This window comes from Halyomorpha halys, unplaced genomic scaffold, assembly GCF_000696795.3.
Source record: "Halyomorpha halys isolate HHAL.00 unplaced genomic scaffold, Hhal_1.1 Scaffold1410.1, whole genome shotgun sequence".
NCBI classification, from domain to species: domain Eukaryota; kingdom Metazoa; phylum Arthropoda; class Insecta; order Hemiptera; family Pentatomidae; genus Halyomorpha; species Halyomorpha halys.
Genome location: NW_027115942.1, coordinates 398127 through 412854, shown reverse-complemented (window position 1 = coordinate 412854; position 14728 = coordinate 398127). Strand labels below are relative to the sequence as shown.

General features: G+C 34.2%; 1 protein-coding gene across 1 annotated transcript; it reads right to left on the bottom strand.

Moving 5' to 3' along the window:
• Positions 1 to 2578: 2578 nt before the first annotated feature.
• On the bottom strand, positions 2579 to 3079 carry LOC106689608 (uncharacterized). The gene has a single exon (XM_014434676.1). The coding sequence runs from the start codon at positions 3077 to 3079 to the stop codon at positions 2579 to 2581; it is 501 nt and encodes a 166-aa protein (XP_014290162.1).
• Positions 3080 to 14728: the final 11649 nt, after the last annotated feature.

Below are 14728 nucleotides of genomic sequence, written 5' to 3'. Positions count from 1 at the left end.
CTTACATCTTTATTTAACGAACAATAATTATATTTCTCCGTTATTTACAAATTAAATGTTTATTAGCGTATGCTACTCTAATTTTCTTTTTTAAACGACATTTATTTAAATTAATATTTAAATAATAAGGCGGTCTGTCGATTCTCGACCGTGTTTTGACGATGTGAGATAACTTCCTAATGGTGTTGCTAATAGCTCTTTCGTCATCTGTAATTAAGGAGACAGATTTCCGTGGGAGTACACTCAGTTCCAAAATGTCACGCAACTGTCGATTTCTCCTGGTTACTTTATGACTCTTTATATATATTTTTTCCTCTTTGCCTTCACACAAATCTAGTGTTTTTATCTATTTCTTAATAATGTATTTATCTATTTTTTTTTAATTATGAGATGTAAAATTATATTAATTACGGGCACCAGTCCTGAACATACATCTTGAAAGCACATTAAGAAAACAAATACAGGGATACGGGGGTCCATTCAGAGTGATAACCACTAGAGAAAACAATAAAGAACAATAAAGAAGCGCAGAACGGTTCATATCGAACGATTGGAACTACTATTGGCAGAACTACATACGCAATAGTAATCTGCAGAGTCTTCGTCTCAGTCTCTCCTTCTTTGTTACCATTATTCAAATTAACTCGCGAATATGATTGAAGTATGGTGCACAGGACGTATTTTTGTATTGAATGTTACAAGAATAATTTGTTTAAAATTAAAATTAAATAAGAATGCTTTGTTTAAATTTCTTTTTTTTTTTTTGTATTTCTTGTTACTATCTTACTGTTTTTTTTTTTTAAATTTCGTATCTTCGCATTCTAGCTATATGTTATGTTTCTATAAGGTTGGCAGAGTGGGATAATAATAATATTACCACTCTCTTACTACATTTCTAAGGCATGTCTTCGTTAAGGTCTGCAGCTTTTTTTGTCACCTATTTAGTTACTTTTCATGTCTCGCAAAATAAAAAAAATTAACATAGGTGTTGAAAAGCTGAATCATTAACCCCTTCGTATCTCTTACGATCTCCAAACTGGACTCATGTACTCCTGCGTCTTATTCACCATAGCTCCTAGTTAGCTGCATTTGTTGACCCTTTCTAGGGCTTATTTAGTTTAGATATTTAGTGGTTATTAAATTTAAAGTGGGAGTGGGTAGTTCATTGGTAAGGCACAATGCTACAAACTCAAAGATCCCGGCTGTGGTAGATAATTATTTCTGTTTCACTGTAACCGTAAGTCAGCCATGTGGGTTCTGGAGCCTTCCTGGGTCCACCCAACTTCATAAAGTTGTTACTCTTGATTGAAATCTCTTTCTTGAACAAACATTGGTTTAGTACCCGTACTTCCTTACAAGGTACAGCACCCCCAACTCTACATGTTGTAGCGGTACAGATTTAATTTTTTTTTTTAAATATATTTAAATTATTTTTATAAAATCCATTTTATAATATGAAGAACAGGTGGATAATTCTACGATACCTTTTCTCATCCTGAGCCATTTAAATCTAAAAATAAGTATTGTGGCGGCAGTGGGGGTTCAAAAGTGAACTGACCAATACTACCGGCCACTATTAAATAAAAAAAATAGTATTGAATAAATCGTTATTTAATTAATTAACAAAAATAAATCCCAAAAAGCAAAATATTTGCCTAAATAAAAGATGTACTTCTATAGATTATATAAATTAACAAAGAAATTAAAGAAAAATAAAATTAATTGAAATAAAACAAAATGCTCCCTATAGATATTATTAAAAATTAAAAATAAATTAATCTATTACAAGAAAAAGTTTATGAGCTGGAGTCTTGAACTCACGATATTTTTTCACTGAGCGATCTCGTCTTCGCTGAACTGTGGTTATTGTAGACAGTGTCACAATGTCCCGCTGAGGGCTGAGTAATTAACAATCACTACTTGTCTCTGACTAATTGTCTGTTGGGACTTGATCCCTTTAGCTCGATATGGGGACTTGGTCCCGAGACCTTACTACTCTTGGTTCCTAACAAACTGTATAGGATTAAGCCATAGTACTCGCACTGTGTCCGGACTTAATTCCTAAACTATATTCAATGGATACACACAAACCACATTTATTGTGTGTATCGGCACGTAAATATATATGAGTATATATTTACGTATATGAGTACGTTTATAACACCTAATAAAAAAAATATGTTTCCTCTTTCCTTCGTACGGAACACAACATCCAGCCCACCAAAATTTTACCAAAAATTTTCTCACGTTATTTGTCTTTAGGCTCATTGACGGGAAGTAGGGGCACCAACTTGCAAGCCGGACGCTTATAAATTCCAGAGGATGTCTTGATCGTCACTACCCTAACAACTCCGTCATCGCCAGGATGTACTGCAATAACCCTAGCCATTGGCCATGTTGGTTGTGGACAGTTGGGGTCCTTTATTATTACCAGGTCTCCCACTCTGAGATTTTGCTGATGGGTGTTCCATCTTTTCCTCTGTTGCAAGAAATTCAAATACTCCTTCCTCCAGCGACTCCAAAAGTGCTGAGACCTTTGTCTGATTAGTCTCCATCTTTGAAGCGGACTAATGATTTCCTAAGCTAAGTCTTCATCTGGAGGCGCAGTTAGAGGTCTTCCAACCAAGAAGTGTCCTGGTGTACGGGCTTCGATACACTCTGGATCCGAGCTGACTGGTACTAGAGGCCGGGAATTGAGGACGGCTTCAATTTTACTGAATAGTGTGCTCAGTTCCTCAAACGTGAGAGGGGTCTCGCCCAAGACTTTATGTAATAACGCCTTAGCAGCCTTAATGCCCGCTTCCCATATTCCACCAAAATGTGGAGTTGATGGTGGTATGAAGGACCACTCTATTGACTGTCTAGCAGTGTTGTTTGTAATGTTGTCTTGTGACGATGGAGAACTATACGACTTCTCAAACTCCTTTAATTTTCTCGAGGCTCCTACAAAATTGGTGCCGCAATCAGAGTATATGCGTATTGGCTTTCCTCTTCGGGCGATAAAACGGTCGAGAGCGGCTAGAAAAGACTCTGTTTCCAAAGTAGATACTACCTCAAGATGTACTGCTTTAGTAGACATACAGATGAATAGGCTTAAGTATGCTTTGTTAAGTGCTGACTTACGACGCAGTGATTCCCTGATTAAGAACGGACCTCAAAAATCGACTCCGACGTGCTGAAACACCATCCCTTCCTGAAGTCTGAAACTTGGCAAGTTACCCATCAATGGAGGGCGGGGTAACTTGTTGGCCTTGTAGCAGCGAAGGCACTCAAAAACTCGCTTGCGTATCAGAGACCTTGCAGCTCCAATCCAATACTGAGTATGCAATACTGCCTATAATGCTGATGGTCCCAAATGGAGGTGTAGTCGATGATAGTGGTCCACCAGAAGCTTGGCAAAATGACTTTTTCCTGGAATGATAATTGGATGCTTAGCATCATAATCTAGGTTCGCATTTCGCAAACGTCCGCCCACCCTCAGCACTCCGTCGGCATCTAGGAACGGCTGAAGATACTTTAGTTGGTTGGTACTGTATTTTGTTGTTGTTTTGTACCAGTTTTTTACATAATTTGTTTGCCTCCTTTAATTCCGACAAACTTATTGTTCTTTTTGGTACTAATGACAATTTCCTACACCTTTTAATAAAACGTAAGATATAGCAGACGCTCCTCAGTAGTCTGGTATACGAAGAAAACCGCTCCATCCATTCAACACTCGTTTTAGTGGAAGTTTTTACCACACCTAAATTTACCCTTTTTAATTCAGGTAAAACCCTTTCTGTCTTCAGTTCCACTCTGGGCCATCTCTTTAATGGCGACATCAACCAACGAGGCCCCGCCCACCAAAGCAGATGTTTTCCTAATTCCGATGGTAATAGGCCGCGTGAACTACAACAATTCGCCGGGTTTTCCTCAGACTTTACATGATACCAATCATTCATGTTGGTGATCTCTAAAATTTGTACGACTCTATGAGCCACAAAGGCGTTCATAGAGATCCAACCTAACACGATCGTGGAGTCGGTAAAAAATCTGGTGCAACAGATAGATAACTTATTACGCAGACTGGCACAAGATTGATAGAGACGACTCAACAAGAGAGCACCTGACTGCTCTAGCCGAGGGATGGTCATCGGGTTAATGGGAGCCAACTTTGTTCTAGCCCTAATTATAAAAAGTTCTTGTTTATTTATTTAATTTCCGTTTCGGATATTGATTTTTTGTTCACATGTTGAATTATTTGTTGGACAAATCTTTAAAAAATTCCATATTAGATCATCCGAATAAGTATTTGATTAATGCCTAACTATGCTTATATAAGGAACTATGCTTAATAATGTTTATTTGTTCAATAAATTTAATTCAACCGAACATGTTAGGTTTTATGCATTTGCTCACTTGTTTATTGATTTACTTCTTTTTAGCTCCATTTGCTCTCTTTATATTGTTCAGTATAAGATGATATTAACTTTTTGTTGCATCATTCACTGTGTTGTAAATTTTCTTCATTATGATTATTTTTTATATATATTATTTGTTTTAGGCCTAATTATCCTAATTATTTCCTGTCTTGGATTTATGTAAAAATGACTGAGTTTCAGCAACTATAATCTATAAATATAGGTCACTATAATGATTTTCTATGTTGTAGATATGTAGATAAATACATTGCGATTTTATTTTGACATTTATACCTGTTGTTATAATTCTTATTATTATTTACTATTATTAATTTACATTAATATCTTTAGTGGTTTGTAATAATATTTTCTTAATGAGGAAAAGATGGTCGGGTGGAGCGGAGTGCGGTAAGTTAAAGTACACAAATAAGAAAAACTTATAAATATTAAACTTGTATGCAAATAAGTTTTGTTTATTTGTATATTTTTTGGTTTTAATATAAAATATTAAAGTCAATCTTATCATATTTTATTTAGTTTTTCCTTATATTCATTATTTTTTGACTGTCTAATTTAATATTCCTTGGTTGGATATTTATGTATGTAGCCCTCAGCAAATTATGCTAGGTGAGATTTAGTACCGCTAAAGGGCATTAACACGTGCGGCATTAAACTGATTATGATAATTGTTAACGTGTAGACGCTAGGGGCTAGGCACTGCTGTTAGCACCACTTAGGAACTACATTTTGTGCTGGTCTCCTTTTAGAAACTGTCAAATAAATTACAACCTAACTGGAATACAATTTCAGCCACCAGCTGGCTGTGTGAAACATTATGTTGCATTTGTTAAACAATAATTTAGGTCTTAGCTTCATGAAATCATCTGCCCAAAAACACATGTTCTTAGGAATCACCTAATAATTTAGTTTTGTAATTGATGAATTTTCCCGTTATGCCTAGAATGTTAGTAAACACTGAGCCGACGGGTAAACGTAACGTACAAGGGGTATAGCTAAACGTAGATGGGATGATATCATTAAGAATGATTTATATAGAGAACGATTGGTGGCATTTCAAAATATGTGCAGACAAAATTTCTATTACATACTTAATTTAACTATTGTGATAATTCACCATTCCTAAACTATTGTTATGCAACATCTAGATGGTTTACTAGTTTGTATTTTTAATTTTATGATATCTGTGTAGTGTATAATGAAATTATTAGTATTCGTTTTTAAATTATTTAAGTAATAAATTTAATAACTACTAGAACTAACTAGCTAGTTTTAGAGGAGTGGTACTGATCATAAGTGAAATAGAGTAAGATTTTTTAACTTTACATTGCCCATATTTATTATTTGCGTTGTTAATTGTGTCCTTTGTGTTAATGAGATTAGAGTAACGAATTTAAATTTTTTACATCTGATTTATTCTTCATAACCAATTCTTGTAATTTTCTATCGCGATCATTTCTTATAGATTTCGTTTGAATTATTTTTCTCGCTGTATGATTTTGATGTATCAAATTTGCATGTTTGTCTGAAATGAGTGGTGGTGTTGAATTTTTTTCTTATAGATGTAAAACTATATATATTCTTTTATTGTTCATTCTTTGAGGCCCGGAAGTAAGTTACATTGTTTTCGCTATGATTATTGATTATCTTTATCAGCTATCTTATTTAATCTTGCACTAGAATAAGTATTAAAAGTTTGATGAATACTGAAAAGGGTTTAACTTAGGTGGTAAAATACCGCTGCTTGGGTGTGCTGATGATTTAGTACTAAATAAATATAACTAAACAAAACTAAATAAAACCATGTTAATAAACTCCAGAAAGTAATTAGGTCTCAAAAATACCGTTAAAACAAAATACATGGCTAACAGTAGAAACGCGACCAACTTCGATGATATTGATATTAGAGGAAATACGTTTGAACGGGTGATAGGTTGAAGTATTTAGGTTCTACGGTAACTGATGAGGAAATAAAAGCGAGGTTGAAGGCGGGAAATGCTTGTTATTTTTTAATTTCGAAACTGCTTCGCTCGCGCCTTCTATCCAAAAACTTAAATATTATAATTTACAAAACTATTATCCTTCCCACTGTTCTTCATGGATGCGAGACGTGGACTCATATACTAAGGGATGAAGAGCGCCTTAAGGTTTTTCGAAAATAAAGTATTAGGTAAAATATTCGGACCAAAAAGGATGAATTAACAGGAGAATTTAGAAGACTGCCATCACTGAATTAAAGGGCCCACACCGTGTAAATATAATTCAAGTTATAGCATTACGGCGTGTAAGGTTGTAGGGCTTAGTAACGAGCGAATTCCCATAAATTTCCTTATATGAAAAAAATTTAACAACAAAGGTTAGTTATTTTAAATAATTAAAATTAAACGAACTTTAGTTTTAGTTTCTGAGCTAAAAGATGGGCGTGAAAGGTTTTATGGCTTAGTAACGAGCGGATCCCTAAATGTTAATAAACACTGAACCGAGGGGTAGACTGAAACGTAGATGGGAAGATCAAGTTAGAAGTTACTGGAAGTATGTATAGAGAGATTGGTGGTATCGGTATCGAACCTTCGGATTCGTTAGGCCTTCATCATTATTATTATTGTTATGGTTCTTGGCTGGAATAAATCTAACTCGTTAAAATGTATCAAAATACGAGAAACAGGTGTTATTTCATACTAGGATGTTTAGTCTAAGATTCATTTAATTTATAATAGAAATGTTTTTCAGGTTATTCGGATAATTGGGGCGAAATCTTCGACGCTTTTCTATAAGTATGTGTACACGTGGTCTCGGTCCCCGTTGACGAACAAATGGTTGTCGTTAGAGTAGACACGAATGTTGTGAGTGGGGGTGTGTTCGTCGCCTGAGATAAGGTGAATGGTTGTCATTCGTTACCTCTGTTATCTTACGGTTTTATTAAAGGTTTTGGTCTATGTTTCTATTATTTGGTTGTCTACTACAATCTACCTGAATTGAAGTCTATTTATGTTGTCAACATACATTAGACAATCATATATCTACAGCTCCCTTTGTATTTTATCCTTTTCTCAATGCTAGTGATAAAGGAACCAAGGCGAAATTAAATAATGCTCCTTTATTAAATTGTTTAGTTGATTCTTTGTTGTAATTTCAAGTAGAGGAGGAAAAGAGAGCTTGATTATAAAGTAAAGAGCAAAAACATGTCCTCTTTATTACGCCAACTCATGATTTTATTACAGATGTTGACTTCACGGGCTTGAATAAGTGTGAACCAATTTGATGATAAATAATAAAGGCTTAACGAATCCGAAGGTTCGATTCCGTTGTCAATCGTTGTCTATAAACATATATTTAAGTAAATGGGTTAAATAAAAACTAGCAGAGTCGATAAAAGTTGAATATAATTATAAAAAGACTCATTACATAGAAGCACATAACAAAACACCATGAGGTTACAATTAGCAGTGTTGCCAGTGTCAACCGAATAAAAAAAAACTTTAGACAACACGCTCAAATCTTTCAATGAATATAACAATCAACAAAACGCAATAAAACAATTTATCTCAACAACATATACCCAATGATGCCAGTCCCAAGCCATTTCTACTCGAATACCAAATAACAGGCTAGATGAAACCCTCTAACCTAAGCGTCGGTCTACCCCTGGGACGTTTACCCTTTGGTTTACTGTTTATTAACTGGATTTGGCGAATGACACAATTCTTCCTTTTTCAAATAAAATAATTTATTTCATATAAACAGCAACAACATTTCGAGAAAAATTCCCCATCTTCTTCAGATTGCTATAAAACCAAATTCAACAAAACCCATTACATGCGCTTACAATAACACTCAAATATCATATATACTTCACAAATATTTATAAACTATTTTCCTGATAAATATAACCTATATACAACATATAATTATCTTCTTTCTTGTCATTCTTTCTCGAAACGTTGTTGCTGATTATATGAAATAAATTATTTTATTTGAAAAAGGAAGAATTGTGTCATTCGCCAAATCCAGTTTAATTCAAAGATTCTTCCAGTAAAAGATCATAAAGTTTGTTTATTAACGATTTAGGGATCTGTTTGTTTATAAGTCCTACAATCTTACGCACCCGACTTATACGTCCCAATGCTATAATCTGAATTATATTTTCCAGATTCAATTGTTTTAATTCGGCGTTACGTAGACCTCTAAATTCTCTGATTAACTCATCCTCTCTTGGTATCAATTTTTATGTCATACTTCTTTTTCAAAAATTTATGGTTCTGTTCTTTCCATAGTAAAGAGCCCACGTTTAGATAATAATGGAAACTTCTTATGTGAATTGTAACTTAACTGTATGTTTCTGAGCAGAATTCTCGACCTAACTAAGTGAACAATTTTGAAAGTGAGGTATAAGAAGCATTTCCCGCCTTCAACCTCGATTTTATTTCTGTATCAATTTTTATTTTTACTTAACATAAATATTTTAGTCTCTTTAAGTTTTTAAATGTTTTTCCTCGTATATAGATATCAATGAAATTGCTGCTGTTTTTACTGTTAACCATATTTCTTGTTTTGTCCATAATTCTTACAAGATCAAGTTCATTACTAGATTTTACAAACGTAATTGTATCAAGTTTTAGCGTTCCCTCACCCTCACCCAAGAATACTAAATCACCAGCATACGGATGTACAGGTATTTTACTACCTAACGTTGAGCCCTTTTCGGTGTGCTCATTTCTATTAGCATATGCTATTGTTAGATAAAATAATAATGTGGTCCAGATGATCGCTAAATTTCGATAAAAACTTTATATGAGGAAGTTTACGAAAGCTACTTTTGTGCATTTGTTTGACAATCGAAGCTCCTTGTTTCAAATGAAATGTATTAGAACGCTAATTTGTAAAAAAAAATCAGATAGTAAGAAAGAAAAAAAAGTTTATAAACGAAAAATGTATTTAAAAGAAACACTATGGTTCTTCTAACCAATTTATTGCTTGTTCGCAGGAAAGGAATGTAATCAACTGTCTTTTGTGTTTATATTTTTAGTTTTTAATTATAAATTATCAGGTTTACCAATGATACACAGAATATAACCTAAAAATTTGTTGTCTTTCTATACCTTCAATCCAAAGATTGCAGATTGAACCAGTTTATACAAGATACTGAATTGCTTATAACTAGTGATATGGACATTTTTATACCCACTATTTAAACTGGTCAATAGCGAATTGTCATCGACATTGATATTTCTACTATAATTTTAAAAAATATATATTTTTTTTAATATAAATTTATTGAAAATATTAGTTTAAGAGATATCGTTTTTGTCAAGAGTATACTGTAATTATCAGAATGCAATAAAAATTATTGTTACAAATTACATTCCGCTATTGAACAGTAATAAAATTGTTTAAGGGTATGATAATAGCAACAACTAATCAGTACATGAAAGATAATAAAGATTTATTTTCGGCCAAGTCTCCCATTCGAGTCCTATACTACCTAACCATGGTTGGGAGTCAAGTTTTTCATTTTGTGGGGCCGCCACTCAATGAAAAAAGTCAACGCCCCAGGCCGGATTCAAACCTGCGCCACCAGTAGATCTCCGCTCACCAAAGTGCAGTGTTACCTATCTTAGATCTGCTGGACGGTCCATAAAAATAAAGATTTTACTGTGAACATTTAAACATTCTAAAATGACTGGACTGTGATTGCTCATGCTGACTGTTCTGATAATGACGGCTATTCTTTAGTGATCTGGCTTACGTTAAAATAATAGTTTTATAATTTGTGCATATTAGGAAGATCTGATTTCTAATTTCTTCTAATGTGCTCTATAAACGTAAATAGAGCGCTAAAATTGGTCTGAATTATCTTCTTAACCCTTTTGTTAAAATGAACTATATAATTATTTTGATGGCTCATTAATTTGTAATAATATTTAATAATAATTCCTTATTATTCTACTACTATTATTATTATTAAAAAAAAAAAATTAATATGGGTCGTATTAATAAAAATTTTAACATGAGTTTGGCTATTAACTCAGCTTGATTAATGTCCTATATTATATAATATCAGATATAATTGTCTTTAACCTTACATTTTTTTTATTCATATTTATCCTCAATTCGACAATTTACCTATTGTATTCCATTTCTAATTGATATTTGGGTTATTATCTCGAATTATTTATTACTTTATTTTCAAAACTCTTCAACGTTTCGGCCCTCAGGCTATTTTCAAGGAGACGACCTATGAAACCTTTTTGGGTTATATTTACGATAATGAAGTTTTAATTTATTTCTAATGTCTTCGCAATTCATTCCAAGATTTTTAGTATCAAGTTTATAATTGATTGTTACTTTATTGTGTTTGTTGATGTCTATCCTAATGAATAGTTGCCTAAATAATTACTCTAAATTCATTTCCTTTTTGCACTATCAAATATTTTAAGTTTTTCAAATTCAAATTTGTTTTAATTCAATGCAATGGTTAGTGTTTTTGACGCTTTTAAACTCTCAATCTCAATTTTCTGCTTGTATTTCCTTTGTAATAATTAACTACCCTATTTTTGTTTTTCTTAACAATGAATGCGTTCTTAAGCTCTTGAGTAAATTGCTCTTGAGTAAGCCTGCTTTAGTATTTGGGGGATCTTAAATTTTGGAAATTCTTTTTATTTTTTTTAAATATGCCATTTGTCGGATTTAAGAAATCCGATTTTTACAATTATTTTGAATTTTATATAAAGTCGGGGTCGGGGGTCTCATTTTCTGGTGCCCCCCTTGCCGCGGACACCGGAAGACCTCTAGGACGATGCGAATAGAATGCCGCCCCAGCCTATGCACCATGCAAGCTAGGACCTGGCCAGAGTCCAGGACATGCTGGCCAGCCACCGATCGAGAAACACGTCTTCTGACACCAGGCGAAGATTCATGGTTTTCACCATTTCGCCCACCGCACACCTGGACGAGGGAATCGGCTAGGAGACGTCACCCCGGCGGCGAAGACGTCACCAGATGAGCACATAATTTCCATTAGTCTTATGAGACCCCATGTTCTGTAATCATCTTATATAATGAAGCTGATTTAGACTAACACACTAACCATAATTGCCCCTCCAGGGATTAACACTTTTAAACTAGAAAGAAATATATGCATGTGTTCATAATCAGAAAGTCTCTCACAATTTTCAGCTCCCCTTTTCCACGCTAATAATTTTAATTATCATCGGAAAATACACTCGGGATACCTGAAGTATAGCACGAGGAGGTCCCGATGTAAACACCATTTTATAAATTTTTTGTAGAAATTTACAATGGCAATGTTTTTTTTAATTTTAAATATATTATTATTACATTTAAAGTAGTATCCAAAAAAGAATTTCACTTAGCAAATTTAGCAGGTGTTCAACGTTTTCGCCAAGTTTCCTTTAGTTTCATCTAGTCAAAGTTTTAATTATTATGACTACATAAGTTTTAATGGTTTTCTAGACAACAGTTATATTATCATAATTGAAGAAGTTTCGTTTTACTCCATACCTTTTTGATTAATACTGAAATTCTACGATCATTAATGACTATAAAATATATTTTTCATTTTATTTTATAAATTGCTTACTGTGGAAAAAAAAAAAAGCTTTGTAATAATTTTGGTTATTTATTTATTCCACCTCTCCCCCTAAGGGTCGTTGATGGATTAAATGACAATCACTATATTCTTTTATAGTATTTAGTAGCTTTCAAAATAGCCATCAGTTTCTCTGTTTCATTTTCTCGATCTTGATTGATCTCATCTAGGCATGTTCCTATCATGAGTTGTTTCCTTAGAGTAGCGAAGGGGAGCACTCCAGTAGCACGTGTTTCACCGTTCTTCTGACTTGGCTGTCTACGAACACTCGCTCGGCGAAGTGCTATAAGCGCGTTAACATATCCTTAATGCAGTGTTATGCACTGAATCGAGGATTTTTAAAAGACTCCTCTTTGCCGTAACATAAACGCATACCCCGTAGTTCAATTTGTTCCGGATTAAAGCTCGGTATAAATTGATGCTTATTTGTCAGCTCCCCAACTGGAGTGCGAAAGACATTTGAGGGTGCCAAGTCTTTTTAAGCATTCTAGTTTAAGATTCTTTATATGATGGGTCTACTTTAACTTTTCGTCCAAATGAATTCCAGGATATTTCTGTTGATTTACAAATAAGATGTTGTCCATTGATAACCTTAGTTTTACTTATAGATAAAGCAAAACCAGTACTTCTTGCCCATCTTTCTGCTTCCGTTCAATAAAATCGAGAGATTTGCTATGAGCCAGAAGCATTATATTATTAGCGAACAATATAATTTTGATTGGCAATTTAAAATTCTTTGCTAAATGATTGATAGCAACCAAAAACAAGGTCACGCTTAGAGGTGAGTCTTGGTGCGTGCTGATCTGTGAGACAAGGGCCGGCGATAAATCAGGTCCTACTCTGATTTGGAACTTTCTTTCTTTAAGCAAATTTGCGACATAAGCCCACCATTTCCTCTGGACTCCATAATCACTTAGGGTCTGAAATACACGTCCCCTACACATGGTATCGTAAGCCTTTCTAAGTACAAAAAAGACAGCAATCAAATGTTCGTTTTTTGAAAATGCCTTCTCAGCTTCACACTGCAGTAACACAATAGCGCCAATACAGTGATGCTTCCTAACACCAAATAGTTGGGGGAAAACAGTTTATTTCGCTCTAAAAACTGAACAAGTCTTGTATTCACCATTTCTTCTTGTAATTTTGAGAGGCACGGAAGCAATGATACTGGACGAAAATCCTTTGGATGAATGCAGACATCCTTTTTCTGAATAGGAATAGGATTATTTAAGATTTCCATAATTTGGGTAGATACCCAACATCCCAGATCCTGTTTTACAATCTTAATAAATATGAACTACCCTCATATGGCAAATTGTTTATCATTTCGTACGAAATCCTTTCTATGCTAGATGCTGATTTATTACGGCAGTTTTTTTATTACTATTTCCATTTCATTTAAACTGAAATGTAGGTCATAATAAGGTGGAAAAATTATAGAGTTCTGAAGTCGATTCTTGCTTCTTTCTTTCCGTTGTGCCGGCTGAACGACGATTCACAGAAGTGTTTAGCCAACGCTTCTGCCAATGATAACGGATCCGCGGATGATATTCCCTTCTATTTCAAGGCCAGGTATGCTTCTGTCATCACTGATTTCGCGAATGAAACTGATTTTGTTCCAGACTTTGGCATATCACTGTTAATAGAGGACACAGATTCTTTCCATGATGCCCATTTGCTATCTTTAATGATTTTATTTGGAATATTTGCCATTTGAATTCGATGGCTTCATTTAGATTTCTACTTCTTCTATACCTCTTAAGGGCACGTTTTTCCCCCTGTCACCTTTCGTTCCACCATGCAACTCTTCTTTTAAGCGGCTTCTATGACAATTTTGGAATGTCCTCGTAGGCGGCATTCAGGATGATATCATCCAGGGTTGCCCGTTGAAGACCAATATCATTTATTACTAGTTCTAATTTATCTCCCTTTATAAGTCTTGAGTTCTGTAAACACTTCCAATTTGCCATTGCGTACTTCCACTTTTAGGGAGATTTTGTGTGGCTTGTTGTTCCTGAATCTTGATAATAATCGGGAAATGATCACTACTCTAAATGTGGTTCTTGGTGCTCCATGTGTATCTGGTTGCCAATCTGACATCTGTGGTGCTGAGATCAATAACAGAGAAACTATAACTTCCTGGGCCAAAGTGGCTTATTGAACCAGTGTTGATTAAGAAGAGGAGCCGTGTCACTATCCTCTAAAGATGTAATAACCTTTTGTCCTCGAAGTCCCAAATCTGGTGAAGGAAATCCCCAAATTGAGCTATTAGCATGTAAATCACCTAGTAGGTGGTCTCGGATGTTTGTTACAATATACTCGCCATCCCTTAAACTTGATGATGACGGTATGTAAATATTACAGATTGTCAAAGGTTCCGCTGCGTAAATTATTGTTGCAACAGTTGATGTTTAAAATCAGCTCTTCGGAAAATATTTCAGCCCACACTTGAGTTAAAACACCTCTCCAAGATCTCCCATTATCTTGTCTATCTCTTCTATAGATTCGGTATTGTTATATTAAAGACCTGACTTTCATTTTTTTTTTTTTTAATAATTTATTTATTGATATTTACAAATGTATACATATATACACATCAAGTAAATTTGCTGTAAGTGATATAATGACATGATAAAAACATGTGGAGAATTCATGTACCCATTGATAGAACTCCAAAAACATTTCTAAAGGAGAAGATCTC

Excerpts from the sequence above, each read along its gene's own strand:
- LOC106689608 (XM_014434676.1), bottom strand. The coding sequence starts at position 3,079 with ATGTCTACTAAAGCAGTACATCTTGAGGTAGTATCTACTTTGGAAACA.